At 38.2% G+C, this 14,356-nt stretch overlaps 1 protein-coding gene across 1 annotated transcript in view; it reads right to left on the minus strand.

The window, feature by feature from the left end:
• The window catches only part of AQR (aquarius intron-binding spliceosomal factor), a 111,892-nt gene extending 103,141 nt beyond the window's left edge, over positions 1 to 8,751 (minus strand). Inside the window, exons 1-3 of the mRNA XM_006141698.3 lie at positions 8,538 to 8,751; positions 4,582 to 4,638; positions 1,842 to 1,882 (exon numbers count right to left, since the gene is read on the minus strand). Of these exons, the coding sequence (XP_006141760.1) occupies positions 1,842 to 1,882; positions 4,582 to 4,638; positions 8,538 to 8,612 (173 nt within the window). The 5' untranslated portion in view covers positions 8,613 to 8,751. The remainder of the gene's footprint in view (positions 1 to 1,841; positions 1,883 to 4,581; positions 4,639 to 8,537) is intronic.
• Between the last annotated feature and the right edge of the window lie 5,605 nt (positions 8,752 to 14,356).

Raw genomic sequence — 14,356 nt, forward strand, 5'->3', positions numbered from 1 at the left:
ATAATAGTCAACAAAATAGCTTATACAAAAGAGTACTACTATGTAATTCCATTTACTTAAAGTTCCAAAAGAAGCACAAATGGAACCAGCAGTTGGCATAATGGCTATGTCTGGACTCCCATGTAGCCGACTGGGTTCGAGTCCCAGACCCGGTGGCTTCAACTCATGCCAGGTGCGTGTGTGTCTGTGTGTGCCCAAGATCCCAAGAGGAGAATGGAGAAGAAGGGATTGTGGTGTGGCCATCCCCCCTGGGGGGTGATTTCTCACTTTCTGTCTCTCTGTCTCTCTCTCTTTCTGGCGAGCACACGTGCCCTATAGCAAAAACCTCTCCAAAAAAAAAAGAAGCACAACTAAACTGTAGCCTGTTTGCAATACTTACATACTAAAATGTTAAGGTAAAATAGCAAGCAGGGCTTTTTGTGAAGAAGCAGACACAGGTGGTGCGGAGCTCCAGTCAGCCCGCTCTGCTCCTGACTCACCGCTGTTTGCTCTAGCTGAGAAACAAGTCGGTCAGGAAGCTGCACCGCAGCCATGGCTTTTAAAGTAACAGAAAAAACACCCGTGAAGCCAGAGGTGGTCTATACACTGAATTAGAATTACCTGAACCAGTCACAACATAAAGTCCCTGGAGAAAGTGTGTGCTGACTTAATCAGAGATGCAAAGGGAAAGAATCTCCAGGTGAAAGGACCAGGTTGGACGCCAACCAAGACTCCGAGAGTCACTACAGGAAAAACACCTTGTAGTGAAGGTTTTAAGATCTGAGATCATTTCCAGATGAGAATTCACAAGCGACTCACTGTTTGCACAGTCCTCCTGAGATTGTTAAACAAATTACTTCCATTAGTATTGAACCAGGAGTTGAGATTGAAGACACCATTGCAGATGCCTAAGTCAACAATTTTAATAAATTGATTTATCATGTTAAAAAAAAAAAGCAAGCAGGTTTCTGTAACAATGGTGACAAAGTCCTATTTGCTTTTTAAAACTAGGTGGTGGTAATTATTGTAATTATGTATTTAAAATAAAATGGTTTAAACATTTTACATTTTAAAAAATACAAACATTTTGGCAACTGCTCTCTAAATCATACTTTTTTCCCCCTGTTATAGTGCATGTACTTGCCAGAGAAAGAGAGAGAGAGAGAGAGAGAGAGATCAACACCCAGGTGGGGTAGCCATACCTCAATCCTTTCTCCATTTTCTGCTCAGGATTTTGGGCATTGCAAGCATGTGTACCTGTGCCTCACCCCATCAAACCCGACACACACACACAAAAGGGAATTTTGGCATGTAGAGGGGAATATGCCAGTCACTTTGAAAACTGACTTACTACTTTTTTTTTTTTTTTAAAGAGAGGTTTTTGCTATAGGGCGTGTATGTTCACCAGAGACAGAAAGGGAGAAATCACCCCCCAGGGAAAATGGCTACATCACAATTCCTTCTCCTCCATTCTCCTGGGACTTGGGGTATACACACACACACACACACACACACACACACACACACACACACATGTCCAACATGAGTTTTAAGCTGCTGGGTCTGGGGCTGGAATTGCAGTTGACTACGCAGGAGTCCAGCGATGTAACCATTTCACCACCTGCTGGTCCTGAAAACTGACTTATGTTGAATATCTGTGTGTTAAATATTACAAAGCCTCTTTTTGACTGTTAAGTCTTTTTCTTAGTTTTTGAAAGTCATTTAGTTCCAGCATATAATGTCTCAGATAAATTTATTGGTGCAAGTGCCCATTATATCTCATTTTAGAGCTCATATTCATCAGTTTAGATAAGATCCAATTTGTTTCAACCTTAACTCAATGTATAAAAATTTATTCCTACCTTGATTTGACAATCTCTTTTTCATATATATCTTCAATAACCTGTTATTAAAAACACAAAATGTTCAATGTTTTAACATTTGAGACCTTAAATTGATAGTTTTTCAATTATTGAGAAAAACAAAATAAATTTGTTTTAGTAGATTTTTTTCAGATAATCTTACTACATTTTTCAAAATGTAAAATAACAAAGTAGAAGAAAAAGATAAATAATAAAATACATTTATATGAAGATAGAGCCCTAGAAAGATCCATTAAATGATGTGTTTATAATACTTTCCGGAAAAATACAAATTCACAAGATCAGGATTTTTTTTAATACTTCAAGAATATAGCTGTTAGTGACTCCAACTAGGAGTCATAGAATGTGCTTGCAAATGGCAGACAGTAAGTAAGCTAAGTGTGAAGATATAATAGAAATAAATTGTAATCATTTTACCCAGTTTTCCAAAAGAATATGATAAAGATTTAGAATTTCTACTCATTTGTGATACAGTGAGCAGAATAGTATAATATTTTAAAAAGTTCAGGCTCTAGAGCTGGAAGCCTAGTTCAAATCACTTATACTTTTGACTTAATGGTTAGGACCCATGGGCAAGTGCTGACCTCCTTAAGTCTTAGTTTTCTTTTCTACAAGATAGATCTAACAGTATAAACTATATACAGAGTTATGTAAATAAAAAGGGCATATAAAGAATTAATATAAATCCTGGCATAGGCTTAGCCTTCAATAATAGTTACAAGTAGCAGTAAAGGTGCTTCTGTTAGTACTATTTTTGAAAAGCCTACCATAAAATGTTCTAACATATTATTATGTCATAATACAACATCTTTTAAATTTTTTCTGGTTTTTGCCACAGGGGCGTGTGCACTTGCCAGAGACAGAGAGAAGGAAAGTGAGAACTCACTCTTCACCCAGGGGATGGCCATACTGTAATCCCTTTTCCTCCATTCTCCTCTTGGGATTTTGAGCATGTGTACTATGCACTTGGCATGATTTTTAAGCTGTTGAGTCTAGGACTCAAACTGCGGTCCGCCATGTGGGAGTCCAGCATGACACCGTGCCACCTGCTGGCCCAAATATAACATAACTGCTGAAAATATATTTGTCAAATAAATGTGCCAGTGGATGGGGAGAGGTAGTACAGCAAGTAGGTCTTGTTTTACCTAGATGAAATTCTGTTATAATTTTTCTTTTTATAAAAATTCAAATTAAATAATAAAATGAAGGGCAAAATCTTCTTTAAATACCAACCTGCAATAAAGTTCTTCTGAACAGGCATACATAGCTTCAACTACGATGAACTAATGTTAAACTTGAAAGAACTAGATGAGTTGAATCTTTAAAAGTTTTAACCTAACTAGATTCAACTCAGTCTAGAAGTGCCATCAGGATATTTTTGTTATTAACAAAAAATTACCTGAGGGATTACCTAGTCCCAACAAATACGAACACAAAAATATACAAATAGTATACAGTACAATAAAGCAACCCTGCTGATAATTAAGAGTAGTTAATATATGTTATGATTGTTGGCAAAACAAAAATATATTTATAAATAAAACATTTCAGCTTAAATAATGTAAGAAATTTTGGATTCTAAACTTCAGTTTACCAAGAGCACCTGAAGTATTACAATTCAATTTATAATGGCAGAAATTAAATTGAGTCTTCTTTACTTCACAGCATGTAATATGTCAACATCTATTTCATTTAAAGACCTCTTAAGAACCTATTCCAATAAGATTAAGCCAACATTTAGAAATTTTTCTTTCATGGGACCAGCAGGTGGTGTGGTGGATAAGGGCGCTGGATTCCCACATGGCCAACCATGGTTCAAGTCCTGGACCTGGTGGCTTGCTCTCTCATTTTCCCTTTCTCTTTCTCTCTTGAAAAAACAAACAAACAAACAAACAAAAAACAAAAACAAATGGAAATAAATAAATAATTCTCAAAAAAGAGAAAATTTTCTTTCATTTATTCTCAATTGCTTCAACTGAATCAAAAGTCCATTTCCTTATTAAATATTACTAATCCTTAGTCATCTAATCCCCTAAACAGCTCCCTCTCCCTCTACTTCCACTATTACAGACTTTTATATCATTCATCAATCTAAAAATGAGAGAAAACAATAGATTCTAGCTTAAATGAGCTGTGAAAAACTTATGCAAAAATTTCTGTATATTTACAAAGAAATTCATTACATGTTCACTTATAATAATGATAAATTAACAACAATCTAAAGATCTATAAATAGAAAAATGATTAAATAAATTATATATACACTTTTTTTTAAAGCTTAAAGGGAATACACAAAAAAAGGCTGAGATTATCTCTATGTAATGATTTTCGTTTTATGTGTAATTTCTGTATTTTCCAATGTGTAATCAAAACGCAGTAATTTCAACTTTGTAAAAAAAAAATATGAGTTAGGACCAGGTGGTGGCACAGTGACAGCACAGCTGGACCTACATGGGAAGAGATCTGTGTTCATGTCCCAGGACCTCCCTATACATATGCCATATTTATATGTCTGCAGGCCAGTGATCTGGGCTGGCTGCGCCTGGGGCTAGATTGCAGCAGGAAGACCCTACTAGGTGGCCCCCACCTTGATATTTGAAATAAATAAATAAATACACAAACTTTAAAAAGTTATGGAAAGCTTTTTTAAAATTAACCTTTAAAAGGAGACACAAAGTATAACTTTTCAAAAACTATGTTGCAAACCAAGAATACTTACTTTAATATCAAAAGGTGATTTTTTCTTGATGTGGGGAGCCCAGTATTTGCATGCTAACTGCAAAAGTAAACAGAATAAACAAAGTTAAAGATACATAGCACTACAGAGATAGAAGACTGAGAGCATTTAGTGATAAGCTGTTTCTTAACAAGGCACTACTGGCATTGAGGGACAGAGTAATCCTCAAGACTCTGTAGGCATGTCGGCCCATCATTGGCCCTAATCCACTAAACACCAGCTGTGCTCTAGATTTCAATCTGCCATTATATTATGATTTAAAGAAATGACAGCATACCTTTCCAATCACTCCTAGGGAAATAATACGTCCTTGTTAAAAAACCAGAGTCAAACATTTTTGGCAGTCATAAGGAAACCCAGGTTTAGCCAAAATTACAGTGACCCACTAAAGACTACTATTAGTCAATAGTTGAGAATCATCATTCAAAAATTAAAAAGTACCATGTGTGTTAGATATTCAGAGGAAGACAAAAGGAGGAAGGGAAACACCTAAGCTCAAGATTTCCACTTTACCTACAAAATTGATTTCCCCACCTTCTTGTCCACATTTCAAAGTCTATCTCAAATGGAAATTTCTCAGTGAGAAAATTATTTCTGGAAAGTCTTTCCTAAGACAAATGAAATAATTTTATACTATTCTCAAAGCGCTTCCCTCACATCTCTATTCTGGCATTTATCACATTAAATTATAGTGGGTTCTTTCAGTTTTTTAAAGTCTCCATTCACAGACTGTGAACTTTGTAAAACAAGGAACTCAGCTTACTCACCTCTGCAGCCTAGAGGACCCCAAAACAGTATGGTAAATATTTGGCACTAACATTGCTATCATAGCCCAAGATTGCCAAGAACTTTCATTTCTCCCATTACATCTTAATGGCCTGGTAAATCCATTCATTAATTCACTCATCCATTCATCTAATAAGTACTTATTGATCACACAATGTATGCCTAGTACAATGCCAGATGCTGGGAGTACATGGGTAATAAAACAACACGATCCCTAGCCTTCGTTCTCACAATCTAATGCAGGATACCATGTGTGTTATATATTTTACAAGTAACATTCTCTAGAACACCGTATTCAGTTTTACGGTTCTAAATGTCATCTTGTCATCTTGGGTCAGTAACTCCCAAATTTATATTCAAGACCAGATCCTGTCAATGTGCTTTAGACTTACATATTAAACAGCCTTCTCAACATTTTCAACTGATTACCTAAGTCTCACACTTGACCTGGACAAAACAGAACTCCTAATACTCTGTACTACATCTCCTCCTCTGTTTTCTCGATAGCAGTAAATATTCAAACTTTTCACTCAAGTTATTCACACTATTCTCGATTCAATTCTTCCTCCACTCTTCCACAATCAATCATCATCAAGCAGTACTGCCTCGAGCTTCAGAATATATTTAGTCAATTTCAATCTTTCATAGTAGAAGTCACCATTTTTCTGGATCATCTCACTGGTATAGTCTTACTACTTTTGCTCAACCATGCCTATACAATGTCCACACTTTAGACAGAATGCTCTTTCTAAAACATTATTCATTGGATTGTAATTAAAATCCATTGTATTTATTTATTTTTTTTTTAGAGGGGGTTACCAAAAAACTTAGAACACATACAGGAACCTCTCTTATGTCCAGTAATCAAGTCTTTAAATAGAAGAAGACTAATAGAGGGCTAGCTTGGGTGTCCTTTACTTCAAAGGAAAACAACTCCAGTAGCCTTATTTTCTTAAATAACTAAAAAAGAATGACTGAAAACAAATACATAAAAACATGTGAATAGACTAAATATTTATAATTAAACTTGTCATCATTTTTACATTTTTCTGAGTAGTTTAAATTTTAAAGACATAATACATTAAATAATGTGAATGAAATGCTTGAATTATTTCTAAGTATTAAAATATTACTTATTAAGTTTAAGTGTCTATACTTTTGACACAGGAACATGGGAGTGCAGGGGTGATCGGTCCCACATCTGTAGTGACACATGGGTTTTCGTCCCATGCTCAGGAAGAATTAGAGTCATGGACACAGAGTAGATAGAGCAAAGAGAGGAGGAAAAAGAGAGATCCCAAAAAGGGAGGGGTCCTGGAAAATAGGTTGCCCAATATTTTATTTATTTATTTTTAAATCCAAACTGTCTGCTCAGCTTCCAAAACTGTCTGGCCTCTAGATTTTAATCTGTCTCCATTTCACTCTGTTCTCCCACTCACTTATGTTCCAGTCACCCTGGCTTTCTCTAGGCATTTGTACTCACTATTGACTGTTCCTATGCTCTTCCTGAAACTGGCTCTTCTTTGCATTCCAAGTTTAGCAGAAATGTCACCTAAAGATGACTCCAGACTGCCTTTCATATATCTCACATGAATCACTGTCACAACCCAGTTTCATTTTCCTCATAGCACATATCAGTGTCTAAAACCATACTGTTCATCTGTCTGGCTCTTCTAACATGTAAACTCAATGAGAGGAAAAAAACTAATCAATAACTTTACACCAAAAAAAAAAAAAAAAGGGCAGGCATATGGGAAAAGAAAATGGGAATGTAGTTTAAAATGTCACGAAAAGCCTCTTAGTGTAGAAAGATGAAAATGAATAAGGAAGGTGAGATAAAACGAGGATCCCAGAGAGAACAATGCTGAACGTCCAGGATAGCACATTCAAAAAATAAATGCAACTCAGTATGACTAAGACAAAAGTTAGGAAGGGAGAGCAAAGAGACAGACTGAAAATAAAAGTACAGGTCAGATCACACAACACTTTCAAGGATTCTAGTTATTATCCTAAAAGAAATTAGAATTCATTAGAGATTTTAAGAAGGCAAGTGAGGACCAGCCCACGGCCTGATCATCAAGGCAATTGGATCCCGGATAGCCAACTGTCAGGTTTGAATCTCAGATCAGTGATTTGAAAATACATGGGGCATTTGTGTGTTTGTGCCCAAAACCTTGAAAAGAAGAGAAATGGAGGAGAAGGAACTGTGGCATGGCCATTCCTCATGGGGATGCTTTCTTGCTTTCCTTTCTGTCAGTTTGTTTCTGTGAGTGCATGAACCCTTTGGCAATTAAAAAAAAAAATGATATGATCAGATTTGTACTTGTGTAAATCACTCTGACTGCAGCATGACAAACAGACTGGAGGAGAGCAAGAGAAAAGACAAGGTGACAGGTTAGGATGTCTTGGTCCAGGCAGAACACAATTGCAGCCTGACTGAACATGACAGAAGCAAACAGATATAAAAGGTATTTAGAATATGGAAATGTAGGGATTAAGACAAAGGGGAGGATTCAAAATAGTAATACCTATGCTGCTACCTTGGCAATCTGCTGAGACAAAGACCATAGAATGAAAAAGTAGATGGGTGTGATAACTTCTGCACTCTTAGATTCTTACACAATTCCCAAATAACTAGTAAGGACTGAGAATATTGCTGAGGGCTACAGAATTGTGCTTCTCCAGTCAAAGCCAACAGTGGCTCACAATACAAAACAGCCAACAGGTTAAAAATGAACCCTCAAACTAGGGTTACTCTCGTCATGGATGGTGGTGGAATAGGGTTCTGTCAGCATCTCGTCATTCCGCTTGAACACCTAAGTTACTCTACCACCAGAAACACGTCCTTCAAGAGGCATCACCTCCACCCTGAAGCCTTCCTACCAATGTCGGAGAGATCGGGGTGTTCTTTCCTCTCTGAATCCACTGCTCTTGGGACAATTTCCAACACATCAAAACTCACACGGTTCTCTTTGTACGTGTGTCTTCCGGACCGTAAACCCGTGACAGGTCGCCTGACACCACGGTATTTCCAACATCGTGTACTGCGGCCAGCACACAACAGATACTCGACCTCGAAGAAAATGCCACCCCTAGGATTCGGGGCCTCTCCGTTCTCACCCCTCAGACCCACCACACTCGCCCGAACTCACCTGGGTCACGAACTCCGCGTTTATCTGGGACACCGTGGGTGCCACGATTTTCTTTGGCTGTGCAGGGGCCGCCATGGCAACACTCTTTTTCCACTCCGTGGGGAAGGTGCACTTGCCTCTAAGAAGCGCCCCAAGCAATTCAGGACCGGGAAATCCTGAGCCTTAAGAGTCCCGCTAGACACCCGTACAGCAGCCCGAACGTCCTCCCCGGAAACGGAACAGAGCGGGGCCGGAAGTTCGCTCAGGCGCCGGATCTGAGCTAGAGAGCCGAGGGCTTTAACCTCCTCCGAACGCGCCCCCTAAAGGACAGCAGGGAGAAGACACCCAGCAAGCCGGATTGAGCTCACGGGGAGAGGGCAGACCGATGGTACTGGGCCAGGTGTTCTACTGGTAGTGAGACGTGGAGGATGAGGGGAGTGGAGATTTGGGGTTTATTTCAACCCTAAAGAAAGCTGCACTAAAACAAACATAGGCTGGGAATCAGGAGTCGATAACAGCTTTATGAAGCTGAAACATTAACATATAATAATAAACGGTACATACTTAAATCATAAAATTTGATAATGTTTTGACCTATGATATGTTCATGAAACCATCACCCAAATCATGATAATGAGCATATATGATATCCCTAGAATTTTCATAAGAACTTTATCTGATGTATTCAAATCAGTGCGAGAATAAGAGGATATCTAGTTTTAGCTTAATTAAAGGAGCCATTTATGAAGCTAGCAACTGCAAGAGTACTTGAGTCACTTCAAAACCTTGCAGCCCCAAAGCAGGGAGAGGAAGGTTTATAAAGGCAAAAACCGCAAAGGAAAAAACCACACATCTAAAAAAGTACAGGCCTTGAGTTTTGTGAAATCAGTTAACAAAAGCCAAAACAGCAAGTTATCAGGAAGGACAGTTATAATTGGCTGCATAGTTATAATTGGCTGTATCCATTGGTGATAAATATTCGGATAGGAAGACAGGGATGGATGGCAATGTTCATCTACTGGTGATAAGCATTCAGTGAGGAATTTTAGGGGACACACATGGGCCAGGTTATAGGGAAAGGGAAATGGCAAGAGAGTCATTTTCAAAATGGAGGTGCTCATACTTCAATCAATAGAACATTCATTTTACCATTTGCTATAGGGTGCATACGAGAGAGACAGAAAGCAACCTACTGCCATCTCTTCTCTTTTCCATTTTGCTCTCAGGAATTTGGACACACACATGAATGTGCCCAGCATGTTTTTTAAAATGCAGGTTGGGAATTCAAACCACACTGGCCATGTAGTTAACCACCAACTGGACCCTACTTTCTGTCACTATGGATTAGTTTGCTTTTAATAGAATTTTGTATAAATGAAATAATACAGTATGTGCCTTTTTTTCTTCTTTCATTCAACAAAATTAGGTTATTGCTTACATCAGTAATTCATTCCTTTTTATTGCTTAGTAGTATTCCATTTTAAGAATACAGTTTGTTGACCAATTTATCTGTCAATGGACATTTGGGTTGTCACGGTTCTTGGTTAGTACAAATAAAGCTGCTATATGCATCTATATATGTCACAAGTGGGCATGGGTATAAATTTTCTTTTTTCTTAAGTGAATAACTAGGGGTGGAATGGCTGGAATTGTGGTGTGTTTACTATTTAAGAAATTGCCAGCTTTCCAAAGTACTCATACCACTTTACATTTATAGTAGTAGCATGTGAGATTTCCAGTTCTTTTTATCCTTACTAGTACTTAATATGGTACTTTTTTGCTTTAGCCATTTTAATAGGTACATTATGCATCTCATTATGGCTTGTTTAGACATTTTTCCTGCTTTATTACTGAGTACCATAGACTCAATAATTTATGAAGAATAAGTCTTTAGAATAAACCTCAAGAAAATGTCTATTCAGTTCATGCTTTTGGAGGTCTAAAGTTGAAGGTCACATGGGGGGAGTTCTTGCTGATAGAGGCAATCTGCAAAATTCCAAGATGGCACAGGACATCACATGAAGAGAGGGTAATAGCATATGTCAGCTCTTGTCTCTCCTTTTTTCTTAAAAAGCTATCAGTATTCACTCATTTGGGCCCCATGCCAATGACTTTATCTAATCCTAATACCCTCCCAAAGGCCCCACATTTTAATATAATAGTTAGAGTTTCCATCCTTCTAATACCATCAGAGTAGCAACTGAATTTCAACACATGAGTTTTAGAGGCACACATTCAAACCATAGCAGGATTCAACTTGTATTTCCCTAATGCATGGGAAAGAGATGATGTGCACCTTTTCATGTGTTTGCTACCCAAATATATTCTTTGGATAAGCCTCTGTTTAGATTCTCTTGCCCATTTGTTGCTGTTATTACTGAGATTGATAGCATACCCCTACTATTTCCAAACCCATACCTAAATTAAATATGTATCTCTAGTACACTGTCTCTTGATAAACAGGGCAGGAAAACCAGGGGGATGGAGACAGGGGTGGGTTGAACAATTTTACATTTTAGACCTTGCTGTAACTTTTGAATTTTGTAACATATATGATCTGTTCAAAGATAGTGTGAAGGAGGGCCAGCAGGCAGAATGAAGGTAGGGCAACTGGATCCCACGTGGCTGAGTGGTTTGAGTCCCTGACCCAGGGACTTGAACACACAGTGTGTATGTGACTATGTGCTCAGAATCCCAAGAAAAGAATGGAGGAAAAAGGATTACAGCATGATCATCCCCCCTGGGGGTGATTTCTCACTTTCCTTCTCTCTCTACTTCTCTCTCTTTCTGTGTCTCTCCAGCAAGCACACATGCTCCATAGTAAACAAACAAACAAAAAAGTGTGAAGTAAAAAAATGTCTGTAGGTATGAAGATTAAATGTGAAGACCTTTTTCAGGGTACACATACAACATGCTACTAGAGAAGGTTTGTTTATAGACCTAAAGATGAAAACTTTGCAAGGTCAAAATTTAACATGCAACAGATTTTGATGATATAATATCTATTGCCATTTTATTTACAAATATAATGTCTATAAAATGGTCAAATAAGATTCCCCAATGGCTTTTATAATGAATCTTGACAAATATTTTGACAAGCAAAAACTGCAGGAACAGTATTTTTGTTGTTATTTGAGAGGTTTTTGCCTTAGGACACGTGTGCTCACCTGAGAGATTGGACAGATACAATGAGAGGGAAAGTGAAAAATCATCCCCCGTGGAGGGGATGGCCATGCCGTAATTCCTTCTCCTTTCTCCTCCAAGGATCTTGGGTGCGTGTGCGCACCAACACCCACACACACACAGAGCATAATTTTCAAGTCACTGGGTCCAGGACTTGAACAGCAGTTGACCATGTTGGAGTCCAGTGATGTAATTATGATGCCATCTGCTGGCTCCAGGGACAGCATTTTTATACTGTGAACAGATAAAGCCACGAAAGCAGGTTATTCTGGGGGAACGTTATGAGTGAGTGATAAAGGTTGATGTGTTGAGAGCCTTGAGAGTTAGGTAAAGAATACTGTACTGACTGTGGAAGACAATGGGAAATCTGATTGGAAATCTATTTTGGGGAATGACTTATCAGTGGTTTAGATGAGTTGGAGTGGGTAACATGAGGATAGGAATACCAACTGGGAGACTACTGTAAATCTAAGGCTAAAGTAAAAAGGCCTCAATTTGGGGTCTGGCAATAAAAATGAAAAGAAGGTAATAAATATGAAAGACACTGAAGAAGTGCAAGAGAAATTCATCTTGTGCCAGCAAGGTGGCATGATGGTTAAGGCAGTTGGATTCTACATGGCTGAATGTACAGTTCGAGTCCCAGACCCGGTAGTTTGGAGAATATGCAGGACTTATGTTGTGTGTGTGCCCCAAACCCCAAGAATGGAGAAAGGCCTACAGTGTAGCCATCCCCTAGGGTGTTTATGTGTGTGTGTGTGTGTGTGTGTGTGTGTGTGTGAAATAAAGAGAGAGATTTCTCGCATCCCCTCTTTCCTTCTCTCTCTCTCTGGTGAGCACATGCTCCCTACAGAAAAAGGATAAAAAAACAAGAGTGGGTATCTGAATAAATGGGCATGCAGGGTAGGCAGGCTGCAGAAGGCCTAAGAATTCCACCAGGGGGATTTATCTCTAGATAACCCTATTTAGACAGGAAGGCCAAACAGGAAGCAAAGATACAAGCCCAAGACAGGAAGGCCAAACAGGAAACAAGGACACAAACCCAAATACAGAAATTCATCTCAAGTAGTTGAAAGAACTGTGGAACTGTAAGTACAATAGAGAAGACAGGATAAAGTAAGTTCTAAAAGGAAGAGGATTCCATTATATAGAGAGCCTGAGGTAAACGGAAGAAGTCCAGGTGGTGCTAAATGGTTTATTTTCTAATTATACATATTTATTAAATTCATAATTAAAATAAAGTTAATTCAACTTGGTTTAAAATAAAGCTATAGCTGAAAATAGTCTAGTGATGTAGGCTTTGGGCAGCATGATAAGGTTTCCAGCTTCATATCTTTGATTCTTCTGGCTTCACCCCCTACCCCACCATTTCTGCGTTTTTACTTCATCACCATGTCACCATCCCTCATGGTACCCACATGGAGTTTCTACATACTCACGCTTCCTTCCTCAAACACTGAAATAAGGACAAAGTTTCATTCTATTTCAATCAAGTTAGGTCATTCATTACTCTGGCTTCGATTTGAGCTACCTATTTCTGAATAGTCATGATATCAAGGCATATGAGTATTAATGAACTGCAAGGAGGGTCAGCCTAACCCAGACCACCTGGCTGATAAACAGAAAGGGGAAGGAGATACATGGTTGCAATAAACAATGATAATAGCCACTGAAAGAGCAACTCCCAAGAGATGGGGAGGAAAACACCAGGTAAGAAAAAGCTAAGAGATGGACCCTGAACTTTAGCTGTGAACTAGTGCTTTCAGAGACTTAAAATGAAGATTTTCTGCTGAGACTTCTTCCTCACTTATTTCTAGTGGGTAATGTTACCTGTCTCTTTGTCTCCAGTTCTCTCTGTCTCTCTGTGTCTCCCTGAGTCTTTTAATTTTTTTTTAAGGTATTCTCTGGGCTTTCAAGTCCCTTTATTTATTGTATTAATAGGTACTTCTCCCCTTCTGTTTAGGAAAGGCACAAACTCAGGCCAACTTCCACATGAATCCTGAACTTCAGTTGTGAACTAGTGCTTATGCACGAGCTTGTGAAATGCAATTTTAATATTAGAATCCAATTTTAATATTAAAATCCAATTTTAATAGTTGTTTATTACCCTTTTTTTCTTATTTTATGTTTTCTTCTTTCCTTTTTTCTTTTCTTTTTTTTAAAATCTTTACTCATTTGCCTCTCAGCCTCTGCTCACTAAGTGTCTAGACAGGTCCAAGTGAACAGAATCTATACATCTGAATACAGTTAGGGTCAGAATATTCCTCTATTCCCACTGATTCTGAACCATAAACAATGAGAACAGAATGGAAGAAAGATTGCAGATCACCTCCTCCTGCAAACCTCTGAACACTCAGACTGAACTTCAAGAATTAGAAGAAACACATTTTTTTAATGCATATTTGATGACTGTAGTAAGCTATATAGTCCCAGCTAGGTGCTACTTTATAGTATGTTCATTCTACTCACTGAGGCTTATGCCTAAAGTCAGACTTGTGTTCATGGATATGTATATATCAGCTGCACTTGCTACTGGAAGTATTTAGATTAATTAAGTTCATTAGCGAATAAATAAAATGGGGGGAAAAGCATAGAAATCAACCACGGATACCAGAGACAGTGTGGGAGGAGGGTGAGAAATGGCAGAGAGTGAGAGGTAG

The sequence above is a fragment of the Tupaia chinensis genome, unplaced genomic scaffold (genome assembly GCF_000334495.1).
Source record: "Tupaia chinensis unplaced genomic scaffold, TupChi_1.0 Scaffold000062_1, whole genome shotgun sequence".
In the NCBI taxonomy this organism is placed as follows: domain Eukaryota; kingdom Metazoa; phylum Chordata; class Mammalia; order Scandentia; family Tupaiidae; genus Tupaia; species Tupaia belangeri.